This window comes from Schistocerca piceifrons, chromosome X (genome assembly GCF_021461385.2).
Source record: "Schistocerca piceifrons isolate TAMUIC-IGC-003096 chromosome X, iqSchPice1.1, whole genome shotgun sequence".
NCBI lineage: Eukaryota > Metazoa > Arthropoda > Insecta > Orthoptera > Acrididae > Schistocerca > Schistocerca piceifrons.
The window spans coordinates 197,403,710-197,424,484 of NC_060149.1; the positions used below are offsets into that span (position 1 = coordinate 197,403,710).

Consider the following 20,775-nt stretch of genomic DNA (forward strand, 5'->3'; position numbering starts at 1 on the left):
TAAATAACACTCAAGCACCACATGCACACAGTGTCACAACTTCTCAAAGGTCCAACCGATGACTGCACACTGGGTACATTTGTAGCTGTTGCTCAGTGCAATGCCACAATGCTACTGTATGTTGGAAAACCCCCATACCTTTTGTAGCATGAATCAGTCACCTGTCCAATCATTACTCTGTCCACCACAGTGCCTACACTGCATTTTGATAAGTAATATTCACACTTGTCTTCATATTCATTCATGGATATAAATAGTCTTCAACCTACTCCAGTTCTGTAATGATCGAAAATTGGACACATGTTCATAGCAATTTTTTGATTGATTTTCATATGTAGAATCACCTCACAAATTATGTAAATGTTGCCCATTTAACATACATCAAGGAGAGTTAACCTACAGCATAATTAATCCAGTTAGACAGGCAGTAATAGAAGAAATTACTATCAAAGAATTAATAAATTTTTCTCTCCAAATGGAATCTCTATTAATATCAGGAAAGCACTGTATGTTCATTTCTGTATAATATATCAAATATTATCAACAACTTATATAGCCCAAGGAAAGTGTGATAGCACCACTGTTATTTTGTGTATACATTAATGTTCTGGCCAACAGGGTAAGCAGCAACCTGTGACTGTTTGCTGATGATGCTGTGGTTTTTCAGAAGATGTCATCGTTGGTGACTCTAGGAGGATAAAAGAAGACTTATACAAAATTTCTAGTTTGTGTGATAATTGGCAGCCAGTTCTAAATGTAAAAAATGTAAGTTAATGCTGATCAGTAGGAAAAATAAAACTGTAATGTTTCAATACAATGTTACTACTGCTTGACACAGTCTCGTCAATTAAATATTTCAGTGTAATATTGAAAAGTGATATTAAGTGGAACGAGCATGTAAGAAACTTCCTGGCAGTTTAAAACTGTGTGCCAGACCGAGAGGAGATGAGGTACTGGCAGAAGTAATGTTGTGAGGACGGGTCATGAGCCGTGCTTGGGTAGCTCAGATGGTAGAGCACTTGCCTGAAAAAGACACAGATTCTGAGTTAGAGTCTGGGTCCAGCACACAGTTTCAATCTGCCAGGAAGTTTCAAATCAGCACACACTCCGCTGCAGAGTGAAAATTTCATTCTGGAAGCATGTAAAGGTTGTAGTAGTGTTGTGACAGTGCCACGACATTTAACAGTGCCGCCACGACAGTACGCGCAAATGGCGATAGAGGTGCTCCGCAACTCGGCTGAGCGCGAGAGCGCCACCTAGCTACGAATGGCGCCGGCCGCATGTCACGGCATGGCAGTTGAATAAGAGATACTGAGTTGTTATCATGTAACCAGCTATTGTTTCTAAGTGAGTGTGTTTGAATATCCACACAATTATTGGTGATTAAAGGTTATAACACTTTTTGGCAACGAGGATGGGATATTTTCATTGCATTGTGGATTTGTGTGTTCATGACGGGGCAGACATGGAACAGCTTATGCAAGTGCTCATTGAACAACAAACACAGCTGACGGCTGCAATTCAGGCACAACAAACACAGCTGACGGCTGCTATTCAGGCATTGTCGACGTTGCTTACTCATCATCTGTCTTCCTCTTCTCCACCTCCATTCCCTCCTTACGACAAGGCCACTGAAGACTGGGAGGATTATGAGAAGCGTTTGCGGCAACACTTCTTGGCTTTCAGTGTTGTTGACGCTCCTATGTGTAAGTCGTTATTTCTATCTTGGATTTCCCCACGGATCTATTAGCTGCTATCTCAGTTAGCCCCTCTGCGGGAACCTGCCTTTCTGTCCTTCCAAGAAATGTGTGAATTATTGTCTAACTATTACCGAAAAAACACCCACATCGTTGCCGCCCGCGTGGCATTCTACCGGTGTCGTAAACAGCCCCATCAATCTTACCGGGCTTGGGCGGCGGAACTACACGGTGTGAGTAGGAAATGTCAGTTTGTCACGGACACTCATCATGAGTCTTATGCTGATTCAGTGGTTAGGGATGCTATTCTACAGCTTGCTCCTGATAAAGAAGTTTGGCAACATGCCCTACAACTGCCAAACCCGTTGTTGTCGGAAGTTCTAAGCATCGCTCAATCCTTTGAAGTGTCTCACACTGCTGGCACGCAGATAGACACATGGTGTGATGTAGGCACTGTACAATCAACTTTCGACACGGACAACTTGCCTGTTTCACAGGAGAACGAAGATGTGGCGGCGGTTCACTCGCGTAAACAACGTTGCGTTGGGCCGCAATGCTCGCAGCGAAAACAGCAACCACAGAAGTAGGCTTGTTCCGCACTTCCTTCTTGTCCACGTTGTTTCATACAGCATGACAGGGCCACGTGTCCAAAACGTTGGGCCACGTGTAATTCATGTAGGAAAAAAGGCCACATTGCTTCTGTGTGTCAGTCCCCTAATGTTCCTGTCGACGAGGACGAGGCATCGGACATGGATGTTAACTGTGTGCTTTCTCAAACAAATAAGTTGTTTGTTACTGTTCGTGTTCTGGATAAAGACATTCGCATGCAAGTGGACACTGGCTCTGCAGTAACTCTCATTAATTCTCGCACATATTTGGAGTTGGGCTCCCCTCCCTTGTCTCCAGTTACGCAAAATCTGAGAGCTTATAATAAACAGAAAATTCCTATCATTGGCCAGTTTGATGCTTCCACTGCCTACAAGTCTGTTGTTAGGCCCCTCACGTTTTATGTGGTGGATCATGCGGGCACTGAAAACCTTTTCAGTTATGATGCTTTCCAGCTGTTCGGGTTCTCCATTGATGATGATGTGCACCTCATATCTGAGGATATTCCGTATCAACAGCTGGATGGATTGTGTTCTGAATTTTCGTCCGTGTTCTCTGCTGGTCTGGGTCGTGCCAAGGATTTTGAAGCCCACATTACTCTTAAACCTACAGCTCGCCCTAAGTTTTTCCGGGCACGCCCTATTCCGGTGGCGTTGTGTGCACCTGTCAAGGCTGAGATAGACAGGTTAACAGCTTCAGGGATTCTCCTTCCTGTTACCTCCAGTGAATGGGCATCGCCAATCGTGGTGGTTTCTAAACCAAATGGGAGTCTGCGATTGTGTGGTGATTTTAAATCCACTGTCAACGCTCAGAGCCTCATTGACACTTATCCTCTTCCCCGTCCTGAGGAGTTATTTACCAAGCTCGCTGGGGGCCAGTTCTTTTCCAAACTTGACTTATCGGAGGCATACCATCAGTTGCCGTTGAATGCTTCTTCCAAGGGATTTCTCGTCATCAACACTCCTTGTGGGTTGTATCAGTACCAGCGGTTACCATTTGGCATTGCTAGCACACCGGCCATTTTTCAGCGGTTTTTGGAACAGCTCACGGCTTCCGTTCCCGGCTGCATAAACTATCTGGATGACATTGTTGTCATGGGGGCCTCCACTGAGGAGCACCTTTGCAATTTGCGTTCACTGTTTCGGGTTTTGCATTCAGCTGGGTTGAGGTGCAATCTGGACAAGTCACAGTTCTTCCAACCCTCCATTGTGTATATTGGTTTCCACCTGTCCCGTGAGGTTATACGTCCTCTACATCAGCGCGTTGCGGCCATTAACGCTCTACCCCAGCTGTCTATGGTCAAAGAACTTCAGGCATTTCTAGACAAGATTGCTTATTATTACAAATTCATTCCATCCGCAGCAGCGGTAGCTCATCCTCTGCATCAGCTGTTATGCAAAAACGCCCCTTTCTGTTGGTCCGACGAGTGTGAGCAGGCTTTTGTCCACCTGAAGGCTCATTTGCAGTCGGCACCTTGTCTTGCCACATTCTTTCTGGGTCAGCACTTGGTTCTGGTGACTGACGTGTCACAGTATGGCCTAGGGGCTGTTCTCGCCCATCGGTATGAGGACGGGTCGGAACGACCCATCGCCTATGCTTCCAAGACCCTCAACGATGCGCAATGGCATTACTCTCAAATCAAAAAGGAGGCGCTCGCTATCATTTATGCTCTAAAAAAGTTCAGCGTTTTTTTGTATGATTCTAAGTGTCACCTCATCACCGACGACAAGCCACTGGTCTCTCTGTTCAGCCCATCGGCATCACTTCCAGATAAGGCAGCTCACTGCCTGCAACGTTGGGCCTTATACTTGTCTCGTTTTCACTATGAGATTCACTATCGCCCCACGGCCCTGCACGCCAACGCTGACGCATTGTCGCGATTGCCAATGGGCCCCGACCCGGTTTTCGATCGTGATGAACTACTCTGTTTCCACATTGATGAGGAAGAACGTCGTGCGGTCGAGAGTTTTCCACTTACAGGTTCGCAGGTCACGTTGGCTACTGCGTGGGACCCGGTCCTGCATCAGTTGATCGGTTTTGTTCAACGGGGTTGGCCGAACAAGACCAAGGGCCGGGCATCGGATCCCCTTTGCAACTACCATGCCTTGCGCCTTTGTCTGTCTGTTCGTGATGGTGTTGTTCTTCTGGCCACGGATGGCGCATCTCCATGGGTTGTGGTGCCAGCCTCTCTTCACAAAGATGTTCTCAAAGTGTTGCATGAAGGCCATTGGGGTATTTTTCGGACTAAGTCCCTGGCCCGCAGGCACGTTTATTGGCCCGGTATTGATTCGGACATCACCCACATGGTTGCTGCGTGTGGTCAGTGTGCTCAACAACTGGCTGTACCTTGTACAATGCCCTCTCCGTGGCCTGATCCGGCGCAGCCATGGGAACGGGTGCACGCTGACTTTGCAGGCCCCTTCCTCGGTACTTATTGGCTACTATTGATTGACGCCTTCTCGAAGTTTCTGTTTGTTGTTTGATGTCCGTCGCCCACCACTGTGGTGACGACGCTGGCTTTGTCGAAAATATTTGCGCTAGAAGGTCTTCCATCCATGATCGTCATGGACAATGACCCTCAGTTCTCTTCGCAGGCCTTCCATGATTTTTGTACTGGACAAGGGATTCATCATGTTACAGCACCACCCTTCCATCCGCAATCAAATAGGGAGGTCGAGTGCCTTGTCCGCACTTTCAAAAGCCAAATGAAAAAAATTCCTTAGTGATTTTTCCACAGATGACGCTCTGCTGCAATTTCTGAGTTCTTATCACTTCACGCCTCTGGGTGATCACAGCCCTGCTGAACTCTTGCGGTGGCAGGCATTGTGCTGTGTCCCCTAGTGAGGGAAAATACTCAGTGGGCGCCGACGTGTGGGCACAAGGGAATGGATCTCACCCTAAATGGATTCCAGGGGTGGTCAAGGCTCTTCGCGGCCGCCGGCTTTGTGAAATACGTACATACGACGGCATGGTTGTTCGCCATTACGACCAGATGCGCCCACGACTGGTGGCCACGCCGGTGCCACTGCCCCTTTCTTCGCCTCCACCAGCCCGAGAAGCCAGTCCTGTCGCTGCTGCCGATCTACCGTACGTGTTGATGCAGCCGACGTCGCTACCACTTCCGAGTACACCGGAACCGGCCCCAGTCGCGACGCCGCCTTCTCCGGGACCCATCTCGCTGGAGCACACCCCCAGGTCCACGACACCTATGGATGATGCTCCAGAGTTTTCACCCATCATCTCGTCCAGGAGGCACGTTCCACGCACGAGCTTCCGTCCTGGACATTTTCGATCATACTCTCGTGTCTCTCCGCGGGATCTTCTCAGGGCCTCACGAGAGGCCATGGATGTCTCTGCACTGTCCATGTCTCCAAGGAAGTGAGTGTTTTTTTCTAGGGGGGAAAACTGTTGTGACAGTGCCACGACATTTAACAGTGCCGCCACGACAGTACGCGCAAACAGCGATAGAGGCGCTCCGCAACTCGGCTGAGTGCGGGAGCCCCACCTAGCTACGAACGGCGCCGGCCGCATGTCACGGCACGGCAGTCGAATAAGAGATACTGAGTTGTCATCATGTAACCAGCTATTGTTTCTAAGTGAGTGTGTTTGAATATCCATGCAATTATTGGTGATTAAAGGTTATAACAAGTAGGGATGATGATTTGTAATAATGGCTCATAGGGAGAATTTTAGGAAAATGTGATTCATCTGTAAAGGCGACCACATATGGGACTCTATTTTGACCCATTTTTGAGTACTGTTCAAGTGTTTGGGACCTGCACCAGGTGAGATCAATGGAAGACATCAAAGCAATCCAGAGGCAGGCTGCTTGATTTGTCACCAGTTAATTTGAATAACATGCTAGTGTTATGGAGATTCTTTGGAAAGTCAAATGGAAATCCCTGGAAGGAAAGTGACATTCTTTTTGATAAATGCTATTGAGAACATTTAAATAATCTGCATTTGAACTGACTGCAGAATGACTCTACTGCTGCCATTGTACCATTTGCATAGGGACCACAAAGTTAAGATAAGAGAAATTAAAGCTTTTTCTTTGATCTATTTGTGATTGTAACTGGAAAGGAAATTACTAGTAGCAGTACAGTGTACCCTCTGCCATGCACCATACAATGGCTTGCAGAGTATGTAGGTAGATGTAGATATGAACAGGAATTAATGAATAAGGTAAAAGGCTCTGAATGTTTCAGTAGGAGAAGGTGGAGTACAGTGTTAAATGGTGCATAGTGTAACACTTGCATTTGTGTGTAAGTTGTCATGTTAGAAGCCTTGTGCTGAACCTATTTATGACCGTCATTTGTTGGCATTTCAACCAGTTTACATTGGATGCAATTAAAATTCATCTTTGGTGTGTAGTGAAGAAAATATATTTTGAGACATGTGAAGTAATTTTTTATCATAATATATTATTTCTATTGTGTATAGTTACAAACAATTGTTGTAATTCCGAGTATTATGGTCGCAGTTACCTACTAGTTTATCATACTGTACTGTCAAAAATTCATCAGGTTTTGCTCTGTTTTTGAAACTTATGAAATTATATAAATGTGCCCTGTGGGCCACAATGTAACAGTTTAATGTGAGACACAGAAAATACTTTCTCTGTTACGCTGTGCCCTGCCCTCCCCTACATATATTGATGGAAACTGGAACTGGAGGAAATATTTTCTTGTGCTTCTCATACTAATTTCAGCAACTTTTGCTTTTTGATTAATTCCTACTTTGAAGATAATCAACATCTTAACATATATTAGTTATTTTCAGTTGTTAATGGCTTATGGTATAATTTCTGGGGTAACTTAACAATTACAACTACATTGTCAATTGTACAAAAGCAAGTGTTGAGTATACTATGCAGAGTTTATGCAGTAATTGTGTGGGCATATAAATCACAATTTGTGAAGTATCACCAGGCCCACAGCTATAAAAATATCTGACAATATATCACTACTCAGTGATGGACTGCCAGTATTAATGAGGATTACTGTTTGTAATAAAATAGCTCAGGGTCCCATGTGCTTTTGCACAAACTAAAAATGAAATAAAGTTTAATAGATCACTGTTCATAGGGCTTAGAATGTGAGGCTGGACTTTTCAAATGGCTTTGTTATTGTCTGGAAGTGCCAACCAAATGCAGAGTGTGAGATTGCATTTGTGATTTTTATTCATCCTGTAAATTACATTTTGTACCTTCACTAGCTTCAACAACCTAGTAGCAAGTAATTATATTCATGTACTAGGTTGATACTATGTGCCATAGTCAATGTCAATATTATCTTTACTTTAGTGTTTCCTATGATCAGAATTAGTATTTTGTACAGAAGTGTTTCAACTATTATTTCAATTATTAAGTGTTTTTATTTAAATCTTAACAATAATCCATGAAAAATATCCTTTATGCTATTAATCAAAGTTGTATGTACTGTTTTAATGCAAGATTATGTTGGGTACTGTGCACCCTCGCATTTGTAATAATAATAATATTTATTGAACATTAAATGATCAAATATAATCCCTAGAAATACTGTACATCCTTATATATATATATATATATATATATATATATATATATATAAAGATGATGTGACTTACCAAATGAAAGTGCTGGCAGGTCGATAGACACACAGCACTTTCGTTTGGTAAATCACATCATCTTTGTTTTTAGATATATTTTTCCCACGTGGAATGTTTCCCTCTATATATATATATATATATATATATATATATATATATATATATATATATATATGGTGAGTCACCTAACGTTACCGCTGGATATATTTCGTAAACCACATCAAATACTGACAAATCGATTCCACAGACCGAACGTGAGGAGAGGGGCTAGTGTAATTGGTTAATACAAACCATAAAAAAAATGCACGGAAGTATGTTTTTTTAACACAAACCTACGTTTTATTAAATGGACCCCGTTAGTTTTGTTAGCACATCTGAACATATAAACAAATACGTAATCAGTGCCATTTGTTGCATTGTAAAATGTTAATTACGCCTGGAGATATTGTAACCTAAAGTTGACGCTTGAGTACCACTCCTCCGCTGTTTGATCGTTATGCAACCATTTGTTGCGAAAGCTTGAATTTTGTGTGTATGTTTGTGTTTGTTTGTGTGTCTATCGACCTGCCAGCACTTTCGTTTGGTAAGTCACATCATCTTTGTTTTTAGATATATTTTTCCCACATGGAATGTTTCCCTCTATTATATATATATATATATATATATATATATATATATATATATATATATATATATATATATATATATATAATAGTAGTAATAGTAGTTCATTCAGAGACAATTTACATTGCATGGATTTCATAACTATATATATATATATATATATATATATATATATATAGTTATGAAATCCATGCAATGTAAATTGTCTCTGAATGAATGAACTACTATTACTACTGTGCAATATGTACTTGTAGCATATAGCATAGGGCATGTAATTACACTTACAGTCTAGACAATATAAATAAAATAGATTACACAGTACATACAAATAATAACTTGAACAATATATTCATAATAGTAAATGATTTACAGTGCATAAACCAGAGTTAAAAATACATTTTTGTGAATCTTATATTGTACTGAGTAGTTGTGTTTCTAGTTTACTGACTTCTAATTCTAGTTTCTCTTCATGTGATAAATAACATTTATCAGTCACAGGATGAACTTTTCCTCATGGTCTGCTCATGTAGCCAGTCATTCTACAGAACTCTTCTCCTATTAGAAATTTTTATTGGGGTTGCAGGGAGCATCTAACTTTTGAAGTTTCATAAGTCCTTTGGCAATGCTTCTATTAACTTTACACCAGAGTATTTAGGTCCTTTTTTAAAAAAATCTGAAGTCTATGTGAAATGCACCGCAATTGTTTTCTGTTCCCTGTGTTATGAGAAAGAAAAGTCCCATAGGTCTTCAGTTTTGTGGGATCTAATATGGCAATTGCAATGGTCTTGGTTATATACACTGATGGAAATGTCAAAATATTGATATTGGAAACAATTTCTATAAGATTCTTTATGCTTCTTTTTCAATATTATTCAGATGGTTTTCTTCTATAGTATGAATATTCTTTTCATTCCTGTGTTGGTTTAGATGCCTCTACTGGGATTCAAAAAGTATGAATGGTTCAAAACGTCCATGACAGAAAGTGCATAAGAGGTCTTGATGTGCATACTGAACCAGTTGTTTCATTACAAATACACTGAGATTAATTTTTTGGAAACAGTATTCATCTGCTGCTTCCAGTTTAACTCATTGTCTATTGTTATGCCTAAAGATTTAACTGAAAATACATCTTCCAGTTCGTTTTCACCTGGAACAACATATATGTGTTCTGCCTTTTGTTTAGTGTTGAAACCCATGTACATAGTTCTTCAGATTAACAATTAACTAATTTCCATGAGCCATTATGCTATATGTGTTTCCCACCTGCTTCGAAATTTTTTGGATAGATATACCACAGTCATATTATCAGCAAACAGTATCTTACTTTCATTTTCATAAGTTTTTATGTTATTTAAAAATAAATTGAAGAGGATATGTCCTATAACAGACCCTTGAGGTACACCATACTTAACACTTCTAATTACTGATCGGTACAAGTCGTTAATGGTTACATATTGGCTCCTGTTACTGAGATGTGATATTATGCAACCTGCTGCTTGTCCACAAATCCCACTATTCTCTAGTTTCTTTGCTGGTAGAACATGATTAATTATGTCAGATGGCTTGGGTAAGTAAAGATAAACTCCAGGCATCATCATCCAGACCTTTACAATAAGTTCTGGTAATGGTTCAATTGGTATTTTCAATAGCTGTTTTCAGTTGCTGCTTGTTGGTTCCATTACAGCTGCCATATAATAATCCTGGCAGCTATCTCACATAAAATCTGTGAACTATTCCACAAAATTCCACAGAAATCAAATTTTAAAACCAAGGTTCCATATGGGTAATTAATCTCAACAATTAAAAGTCAAGACTGCAGCACCTAATCATAAAATAAATTCAATACTCACCTGATGTGAAAACATGACTAGGTCTGCTCACAAACAATTTTAAAGTTCACCTTGCATAAAAAAATTTCTGTGACCCAGCTTACGACACTGGCTGAAAACATTCTATGTATTTTGTAGTACTGTATGTGAAAATTACAAGTCCCAGATTCAATACTTGAAAAAATACCACATTCCAACTAAACATGATTCAGCTGTTGTTCCATTCACATCATTGTCCCAGACAACCATACAGATGAAACTGCCCCTAAAAACCCTCCAAAACCCACATAAAAATGGCTGCTGCCTATTTATGGCGTTGTCTAGAAATAGTGAAATTATACATTTTTTTGAATATTTAAAATTACTAATATCTACATTATATACATGTGTTATACACCAGATGTAGCATTTCTTGTTGCATAAAGCAGCTGAGCTGGTAACACACCAACACTTATTCGTGAAAGTATGATCATTTGGGTATCAAACGAAATTTGTGACTGTATTGAGTATCTTTTCATAGGGAGGATGCTTTATTTATTTATTTAGTACTTCTAATCCTGCAGGTATACAAATATACAAGGATATTGGACATGGTTAAGCCTTTACAAAATAAAATACAATTTGTATTGCATCCCTAAGTACTAGATACTTGAGTAGTTTAGCAAAGAATCACGTATACAACAAACATCAGAAACAACATGCGAAGTAGAATATTCATAATGCATATTTATTTCTGTTGTTTGGTTTCTAGGTACTCTGTCAGACTGTAAAATTAATGATCAATTAAATATGCCTTTAGTACAGCCTTAAAGCTACTGAGTTTACTTACTGGTTTAATATGGTTAGGCAGATTATTCTAAATTTTTATCCCAATATGTAGAGTGCCTTTTTGATTAAATGATGTTCTCACCTGTTTCACATGAAGATCAGATTTTTGTCTTGCATTGTATGCATATATATCTTAATTTTTAATAAGATATCTGGGTGTCTATCAATATATTGTTTTATGAAACCTGGTAAAAATGCAAGGAAGAATTGATGTTTTTTTCAATATGGGTCTGCATGATTTCCTATTGTTTACCCTTCAATAATTCTTAATATTCTCTTTTGCACCCTGAAAAGTTTAATGTTTGTTGTTGCATTGCCCCAGAATATTATGCCATATTTAATTACAGAATGCCCATAGGAGTAGTATACATTTAACAGGCTGGCTTTGCTGCAGCAACGTTTTAAGATTCTTATCATGTAGTAGGTTTTGCTTAGTTTTCTTTGCAGATATTCAGTATGAACCTCCCATTATGTGTTGTTCTGGGGCCAGAGTCCCAGAAATTTTGTGCTGTCAACACTTCCAAGAACTCTGTCTCTTAGTTCTATTTGTATGTTTGGGTGGTGCCTTCCTTTTAGATTGTAGAAGTTCAGTGCTGTCTTTTCTTTGTTTATAATTAGCTTTTTATAGCTGAACCACTGTTCTACACTGTTCATTGTTTGGATAGGAGAGTTCTTATTCTGTTTTCCCACTAATAAGGAAACTTATATCATCTGCAAATTGGAGGAGAAACAGAATGGGTCGTAATACCAATCCTTGAGGGATGCCATATTTCATTTTTTCATATCCTGAATAGTAGTAGCTGATTTTGTTATGGTCAGTATATTGCACCTCAACCACCTGTTTGTGGCCACATAGGTACGTCCTGAGCCACTCATTGGATATACCTCTAATTCCTAATTGGTCAAGGGGGGAATCATTAGCAGGCATAGAAGTAACTTTATTGGTACCCGGGGATGTATTTGGACTCCTTTTGTCATTTTGTACATTAATTAACTCACATATAGTATTAATAGCGGCCTCCCACTGCCAGTCCCCTGCCACAGGGGACCAAGATTCAAAACCTGCCCAACCCACCCACCCAGCACCATCTACTCCAGTCCTGTCACAGGCTTATCCTACATCATCAGAGGCCAGGCCACCTTTGAAAGCAACCATGTTATATACCATCTCTGCCTGCAACCACTGCACAGCATTTTACATTGATTTGACAACCAACCAGCTATCAACTAGAATGAATGGCCACTGCCATACTGTTGCCAAAACGAAGGTGGACCACCCAGTGACACAACATGCAGCAGATCACAGCACATGAGATTTCAATGGCTCCTTTACAGCCTGTGGCATCTGGATCCTCAACACATCCACCCACCACCAGCTTTTCTGAGCTGCGCAGATCAGAGCTATCATTACAGCACATCCTTCACTCCCCCCCCCCCTCCCCCAATGTGTGTGTGTGTGTGTGTGTGTGTGTGTGTGTGTGTGTGTGTGTGTGTGTGTACAAGCTTGATAAAGGAATTTCATTTCTATAGCTAGCAAAGCTCAGTACCTTATGACTGCGTACCTATCGACAATGCAGCACTTCTGTGAGTCATCTGCTTTGTTCCTAAATAATTCATATTAGTAACCTCACATGTTTTGCAGATGATGCACTTACCTACACCAAGTAACATCTGAAGAAAGCAGCATCAATGGTCAATCATGTCTTCATAAGATTTCAAAGTGGTGCAAAGACTGTCAAATTGTTTTGAATGTTTATAAATTTAAAATGTGTACTTCACTATATGGAATAATATATTATCACCTATAAGATTATTAAGCCACAATTTGACTCAGTTGACACATATAAATACCTGGGTGTTACAATTTGTAGGGATATGAAACACAATGATCACATGGAGTCAATCATAGGTAAGGTAGGTGGCAGAGTTTGGTTCACGGGCAGAGTACTAGGAACATGTAGTCAGCCTACAAAGAAGACTGCTTAAAAATCACTTGCACATACCAGCTTAGAAACTGTTCAAGTATGTGGGACCCATATGAAACAGGATTGTGAGGGTATACTGAACATGTACAAAGAAGGTGGTTAAAAGTTTGTTTAGCTCACAGAAGCTCATCATGGAAACGTTAAAAAATTTGAATTAGCTGACCCTTTAAGGTATACTCCAGTTATCACATGAAAGTCTGCTTACAAAGTTTCAAGAACCAATATTAAATGAAAAATCTGTAGATATTCTTCAGCCCTCTATGTGTCTCTTTTGTAGGGATCATCCGGGTTACTTGTTCTACTTTTAGGCATGTTATTGTTTGGTGGTGGTAGCTCCTGATGCAGCTTTTTAAAAAAATATTCTTTTGTTCATGGATGTGTTTGGGTTTTAAATTCTTTAAACACATTCCTACATGATTCTGTTTGGCTAATTCATTTCAGGACTTATACACTTTTCTGCTGGAATTTAAAGGAAAGGTAACAACTCACTGTATAACTGAGATGTAGTGTCATTGAAAGGCACATAAACAAGAATGAGAATGTTTCCAGCTTTGAGATGAATTGTTTGTGGTAAGTTGGGGGAGAAATGTAGTGGGGAGCAGGAGGGATTGTTTTTGAATGTATGATTAATGTCTTTGAGGATGATGTTGCAGGAACACACAATATGAATGTAGAACCAGTGAACTCATTGTGGCTACAGACTGTAAATGCAATCATATCGTACATGAGCTTCGTTTTAATGTGCATAAGAATTTTACGTAAGGATGACAGCAACCAGCTGTCCACACCAGTGAAATGCCATTGCCTAATTGTTGCCAAGAATATAGTTCACCAACAAGGGCAAAACATGCTCAATTTCAATGACTGCTTCAAAACTTTGCCGTTTCAATCCTTCAACACCAGTTTCTTTGACTTCCATAGATGTGAAGTGTCATAGCAACATATTGTTCGATCCCATAATCCTCCTGGCCACAGTCTCCACCAGCCACTGCTCCACACCTACCTCATACAAACTCACATGTGAATAATGTGCTGGAAAATTGATTCATAGTGATTTGTTTTAAGGATGTTAATATTGGTAACAATTTTGATAAATTTAGATCCTTTCACAATGTTCAGAGCTTTGCACTTGTTTGGTGTTACTGTATTCCTATAGTGAAAAGGCTTAGCTCTGATGATGACATGTTTAGCTTACATGTTGCAAGATTTTGAAAGTCTAACATGTGCTGATGCAAAATATTTTGGAGTTCCACTTGATAATGACCCAAAGCCCAAAATTGCAATATTGAAGTGAAATAAATAGTTTTCTGCAGTCAACAGTGAAGATGATGTCTTTAACAGAAAAGGCCAAAATTTTTTTGTAACATTTTTAACAAATGTTTTATGTCCCCAGCTAGCACTATAATTCTAGATGCAGATCCACACACCTCTCTCCTGTTTTATGGTGACAACGAGAAGCATACAACATATTTTTCAACACATGGAATATCTGAAGTGTCTAAATAGTTTACTAATGAAGGCATAAAAGTAAATACCACAAAATCAAAGTTACTGGAGTTCAAAAAATGGTTCAAATGGCTCTGAGCACTATGGGACTTAACATCTGTGGTCATCAGTCCCCTAGAACTTAGAACTACTTAAACCTAACTAACCTAAGTACACCACACACATCCATGCCTGAGGCAGGATTCGAACCTGTGACCGCAGCAGTCGCGCGGTTCCGGACTGAGCACCTAGAACCGCGAGACCACCGCGGCCGGCTACTGGAGTTCAAATCAGGCAACTCATACCATAGGTATGTAGGCGATATTTGTGTTGTACACAAACAACGGAGACTGTAAATGTTCTGGTCTGCACCTGAATGACACTCTTCAGTGGGAAAAACCATGTTAACTATGTAAGCAGAAAAATAAGCAACACATTGTATATGATTTTCTAACTGTCCAAAGTTGTATGTAATAAAACAGTATACTATAGAAAAATTTTCTCATATTTAAGTTATGGGATAGAGCTACAGGAGTGTGCCAGTAATGTGCACTCGAACAGAGTACTAGTGCCACAACAGGGAGCTGTTAGGCTGCAACATGGTCTGGGATACAGAGAAACCTGTCTTGATGGCCTTATCAAAAATGAATATCTCACTATGCTTTTTTTAAGCCATCAGGGTGACACACCTAAATGCTGTGATGTACATAACCACAACCCAAGAAATAATAAAAGTAACAGACGTAGTTCATATATCAGTGGCTCAATGTGATACAAAAAGTTGCCACAATCAATAAAAGTATTTACTAGGAATTCATTTAAAACAAAATTAAAAACTTTTATTAGAAATAAATGTATGTATTCACTGGAAAAAATCTAAGGTATATAAATTATGTATTAACATTTGTAGTTAAATATGTATTAAACTTTTGTACATAAGTATGGTATGTACTACACCTTTGTAACAACATGACATTTGCAAAAGACGTCATTTGATGACCACACACAAAAATAAATATAAATAAAAAATTAAATATAAAATGTCTGTATGACATGATATGTACCTCACAAACAGGATCAGTGTTCCAGTATAAGTCATGAATACATTCTGCAAGCACCCTCTTTTCACTTCTAACTCTCGTATCTCAATATCCTGCCAGTTAAAACCTGTCAGTTGTTTTCAACAACTGGACTTATGTGTTCATTGCATTTCATATCTCTAAACTCTATCATTCTTAGGTAGTTGCATGACATAGCAGAGATTAGTTGTGATCCATCAGCTATATAGTTCAATGGTACTACATTTTGAACTTTCTAAAGTGTGCAACTTTACAGTAATCTCCATTAAGATGTAGTTGTTACTCTCATATTTGGTCAAGTTATAACTGTATATTGATACAATTTTTTTATTACACTTTCTCATTGTGTGTATGTGTATTGTGTATTGAACCGGGAACCTAGAAACAATGGAGAGGCTTTGTCCAACAACCCCACCACCGCCCCCCCCCCCTCCTCTCCCCTTCCCACGGGAATGTCTTGTACCACTCGAGTGTAACCCCAAATGTTTCTGTGGTAGAGTAATGACAGCATACACATATGTGGAGACAGTGTTTGCGCAGCATTCACCAACACAGGTAACTGAGGCGGAATAAGGAGAACCCGCCCACATTCACCGAGGCAGATGGAAAACTGCCTTAAAGCCATCCACAGGCTGTCCAGCACACCAGACCTCAACGCGAATCCCCCAGGGGGATTTGTGCCTGGGACCGGCATGCTTTCCTGCTCGGGAAGCAGTGCGTTAGACCGCACAGCTAGCCGGAACTTTCTCATTACTTTCTGAGTCATTAACATGGGCAATAATATTACTTCTGTGTTTGTAGATAATTCTTCATCTGGGATAGTGTGCAGCAGTATCTTAACTTATTCTGTGATATGTTACACTGATGACACATTTTAGCTCTGTATCAACAACATAATTATTTCTTCATTTCCACTGCCACCAAAAACTATTATATAGTCCAGAAAAAACATAACATTTCCTGTGTAAGTTGCTAAGGAATCTCTGTTTGCAGAAACAAAATCTTTATTCTGATAAAGCTCAAATTCCATTGAGAGGAACATGGCAACCACATCTCTAAAGAGATGTTGTTGTTGTTGTTGTGATCTTCAGTCCTGAGACTGGTTTGATGCAGCTCTCCATGCTAAAGAGATATTTCAGTTATAATACCTCATGTGAAAATTAAGAGATGTAGTGAACAGTGATTGCTTGTGAGTGGCAGATTTTAGACTTCTGTACTCACAAAATTTACTATGGCTTGCTTTTATGTGGGCATTCTTATCACATCATTAAAATTTAAAAATGTGCTGCACATGAATTTTCTAAGATCACATGGAGTATAGTTGCTTATCTGTCGGTGAACAATGAACTAGTGACAGTGAGAGGCTCTGTGTTTTCTAGTAGTTTGTGTTCATATTATTTTACAAGTTTTTTAGCACAAATCCTTGTATAAAATACAGCAGTGCTCATTTATTATGACAACATCGGTATCATTATGAGTACATCTGGGAAGTGGTTGTCTATGACATTCCATATACATAAATAAGCTGATGGATGGGGAGAGCCGTAATCTGGACTGTTTTCTGATGACTTTGCAGTATATGGGAAATTATTGTCACTGAGTGACAGCAGGAGGTTACAGGATGACTTAGATAGAATTTATATTTGGTGTGATGAATACCTGCATTCCCTAAATGTAGAAAAATGTAAATTAATGTAAGTGAGTGGGAAAAACAACCCTATAATGTTCAAAGACAGTATTAGTGGTGTGCTGCTTGACACAGTTGCATTGATTAAACATCTCAGCATAATGTTGCAATGCAATATGAAATGTAATGGGCCAGCAAGGAAATGCAAATGATCAGCTTCAGTTTACTGGGAGATTTTAAGAATGTGTAGTGGATGTATACAGGAGGCCTTGTATAGAACACTGGTGCAACCCATTACCCATTCTTGAGTACTGCTTGAGGTTTTGAGACCATCACCAGGTCAGATTAAAGGAAGACATGTGCTGCTAGATTTGTCACCAGTAGGTTTAATCAACCCTTCGGTATTATGGAAATGCCTCATGGACTCAAATGGCTATTCCTGGAGGGAGGCGATGATGTTTTTGTGAAACACTGTTGACAAAATTTAGAAAACAGACATTTATTACTGAGTGCAAAGTTATTCTACTGTCACCAACATTCATTTCAAGTGAACACCATGAAGACAAATAAGAGAAATTAGAGTTTGTGCAGATGCATTCAGACAGTAATTTCTCCTTCAGCAAAATACTCAACTATAAACAAAATTTGGACCTTGAATCCTCTTTATTGATGTCACTTACATTAAAGGAAACTGTCACTTTTTTAATTACTTTGTACCTACATTCAGCATGTTAATTATTCAGTGGCTTAAAGAGGTATTACATACCTCTTAAGATGTTCCCACTGTCCTCCATAAAATTATATAGGAATGCTAACTCCACTGTAACTTTTTTATCACTAAAAGGAATGCCATAAACTGATCTGCAACTTTGTCTTTTCCAGAGGTAGCAGCAGTTTTAGTCCGTTGGGCATCACCAAACACCACCAAACTTCAAGCAGTGGGCAATCTGCCAAGCCAATACACAGTTCATCTGCAGCACTGCTGTCTTGGCCAAGTTCATCAACTCTGGGACACTCTGACATCAGTCTTCACTATCAGGAACCATCAGAGGAATGTAGCACATGCATGGCGAGTGCTGCAAATGTTGTAACAACTGACAAAATCAATAAGTACACTGCAACTGAATCTCAAAGGCTATGGTCACAGGCATCAGAGTCTTCATTAGAACATTGCTCTACTACCAAGAAAAACTTTCACTCTTCCATCCCTTCTAATTTTGAAGGAATAGGTGACATAATTTTCAGCAAAAAGTTGGCTCCAAGTCACCTCCCAAAAATCAAAAGCTGTCCGAGATTAATTCCAGTAAGAAGACAAAGTTCTTCAGAAGGTTCAAAAAAGAAAGGTGTTCGTTGGAAACCTATGCTAGATAAAGATGGATCAAAAACAGGATCTAATCCCAGAAGAAGAACTGTGGATACAGTTCCTAACATCTCTGAAATATATAGTTACTCGAGCAGTTGTCAAGATAGTGAATCAAAGATGGATTCCAGCTTTGATTTGGTCTGCAAACATTGCAAACATTGTACATTTTGCCAAAGGAAACTTATTCATTCATCACATGAGCTAGGAGGATTTAATTTACTTCAAGGCAGTGGGGATAATTATTTCAGAAAAATGACAAAAAGTACACCAAATCTATTACTGACAACCAAATGTATTGTAAGCCAAGATGATCAAGGGTTTCAGTTACTGCCAAATGAAATAAAAGAGATAGGGCAATCTTCTATTAGAAACTCTGTCACTAAATGTATGGGTGTTCCAAGTATTGTCAAAACAACTCATGACATTTCAGAATGTAAAAATATAGACACTACCGCTAATCAGAATCATGTATTTTGTTCAGGTTTCCTTCGGAGAATTTCAGATTTTGAAGGAAAGTATAGAAATGGAAAATCATTTCTAGTGAACAGAAAGTGTTACAGTTTGCCAGATGTTACATTGTATTCAAGAAATAGTGAATTATTTTCAGATATCAGAGAGAATGATAAAATAAAATCTTCTGTCGAAACTGGAACTACTTCAGCTCCAGAAAGTCAAAGTTGTCATTTTTTGTTTTCATCTTTGTTGCAACTCCACAGTAATGAGATAAAATGCCCCACAGTAGGACATAATAATAGTGAATCTTGCCTCCATAAAAGTGTGTCTGAATCTGATTGTGATATCAGGCCAGCTGCTAAAGACTGTAGTGTCAGTAGAAGAGATAGTGAAGCTTCTTCATTTGTAGTTTCTGAAGATTCAGAATCCTGGAGATCGGCTGACTGGTCAGTTCTATTGAAAGATTTCAAATCTAGTCAGAGTTCTCTACCACAATATACGAGCAGCTTCTTGGGAAGAGAAGCAACAAACATTTCCTTGGAAGAAGTGGTTATTGATAAGTCACATGAGGAGATTCCAGGAGATACATAACAATGATTAAATAATGTTAAAATATTTTTTTACTTATGTACACTTTGTACATGGCTTTTTACTTCAAGACTCTCAGACATCCATTCAATGTAAGTTACATCCTGTAGTTTTGGGAGTTCTACTACTTGTACATTCTACTTGTCCAAACTGTTTGGGCAGGACAAGCAAAAGAGATCAAGACTGATAACATGTTGAAGAGATTGTACGTTGGATAATCTTTCTGTGCTAATTTCCTCTGTGAACATTTTTGTGCTTTGTGATAGTAAATGTAATTTAAATATTTACCTGGCACACAAAAATGATATTTTATAGCATATTACTTCCAGAATCTCTTAAGTTTGATTGGGTACACAACAAGAAAATTTTACTAATTAGACATATAACACCATTTCAGAGAATGTATTCTTACATTGTTGTAACGTATTTTTATGGTACATTGCCAATGAGCTAATGCAAATTAACACCATATCTATTGCAAACTGTAACAGGTAGGCAATAGAAATTGAAGTAGACTACAAAATGAAATTCCTCAATTTGTGGAAAAAGGACTTCTCTTTCCAGTATATTTGCATATATATATTTATATGTGGTCTAGGAATGTTCCAGTTGCATACCATGCAGAATTGTGAATTGGTATTTACAATCAGTTGCAAATAAAAGTATTTTCAGTAGTATGGATTTACTGTTATGTGATTTCCTCCACAATAATTTTCATGTATTGAAAGAAACATTACAGAACGCTTTTATCACAAGGAAATGAAGTTGGCATTTATGTGTCTACTTTACTCTCCAGAAAGTATGTTCACCCTATCAAAATGAAAATGCTACCAGTTTATCTCTTGTATACCTCTCTCTCTTTTTTAAAGTTAATCAAGATACAAAAAAAGTATGGCATCATTTAATGCCATTCCTTCTAATTTTTAAAATAACTGTTTGTTATTTGACAGTATTTGAACTATGTGTGATTGTTAAGCTATTTTAAGGATGATTATCTGATTTATGCATGTTACAAAAAA

The 20,775-nt window shown here is 39.0% G+C and overlaps 1 protein-coding gene across 3 annotated transcripts in view; it reads left to right on the forward strand.

The window, feature by feature from the left end:
- LOC124721565 overlaps nucleotides 1-20,454 on the forward strand; it is a 640,226-nt gene extending 619,772 nt beyond the window's left edge. For 2 of the 3 annotated variants that reach the window (XM_047246605.1, XM_047246604.1), the window contains exon 10: nucleotides 18,235-20,452. In XM_047246605.1, the coding sequence (XP_047102561.1) occupies nucleotides 18,235-19,759 (1,525 nt within the window). In that variant the 3' untranslated portion in view covers nucleotides 19,760-20,452. Of the gene's footprint in view, nucleotides 1-18,234 lie in introns of all 3 variants that reach the window. The other variant, XM_047246603.1, reaches the window with a different exon arrangement.
- The last annotated feature ends 321 nt before the right edge of the window (nucleotides 20,455-20,775 follow it).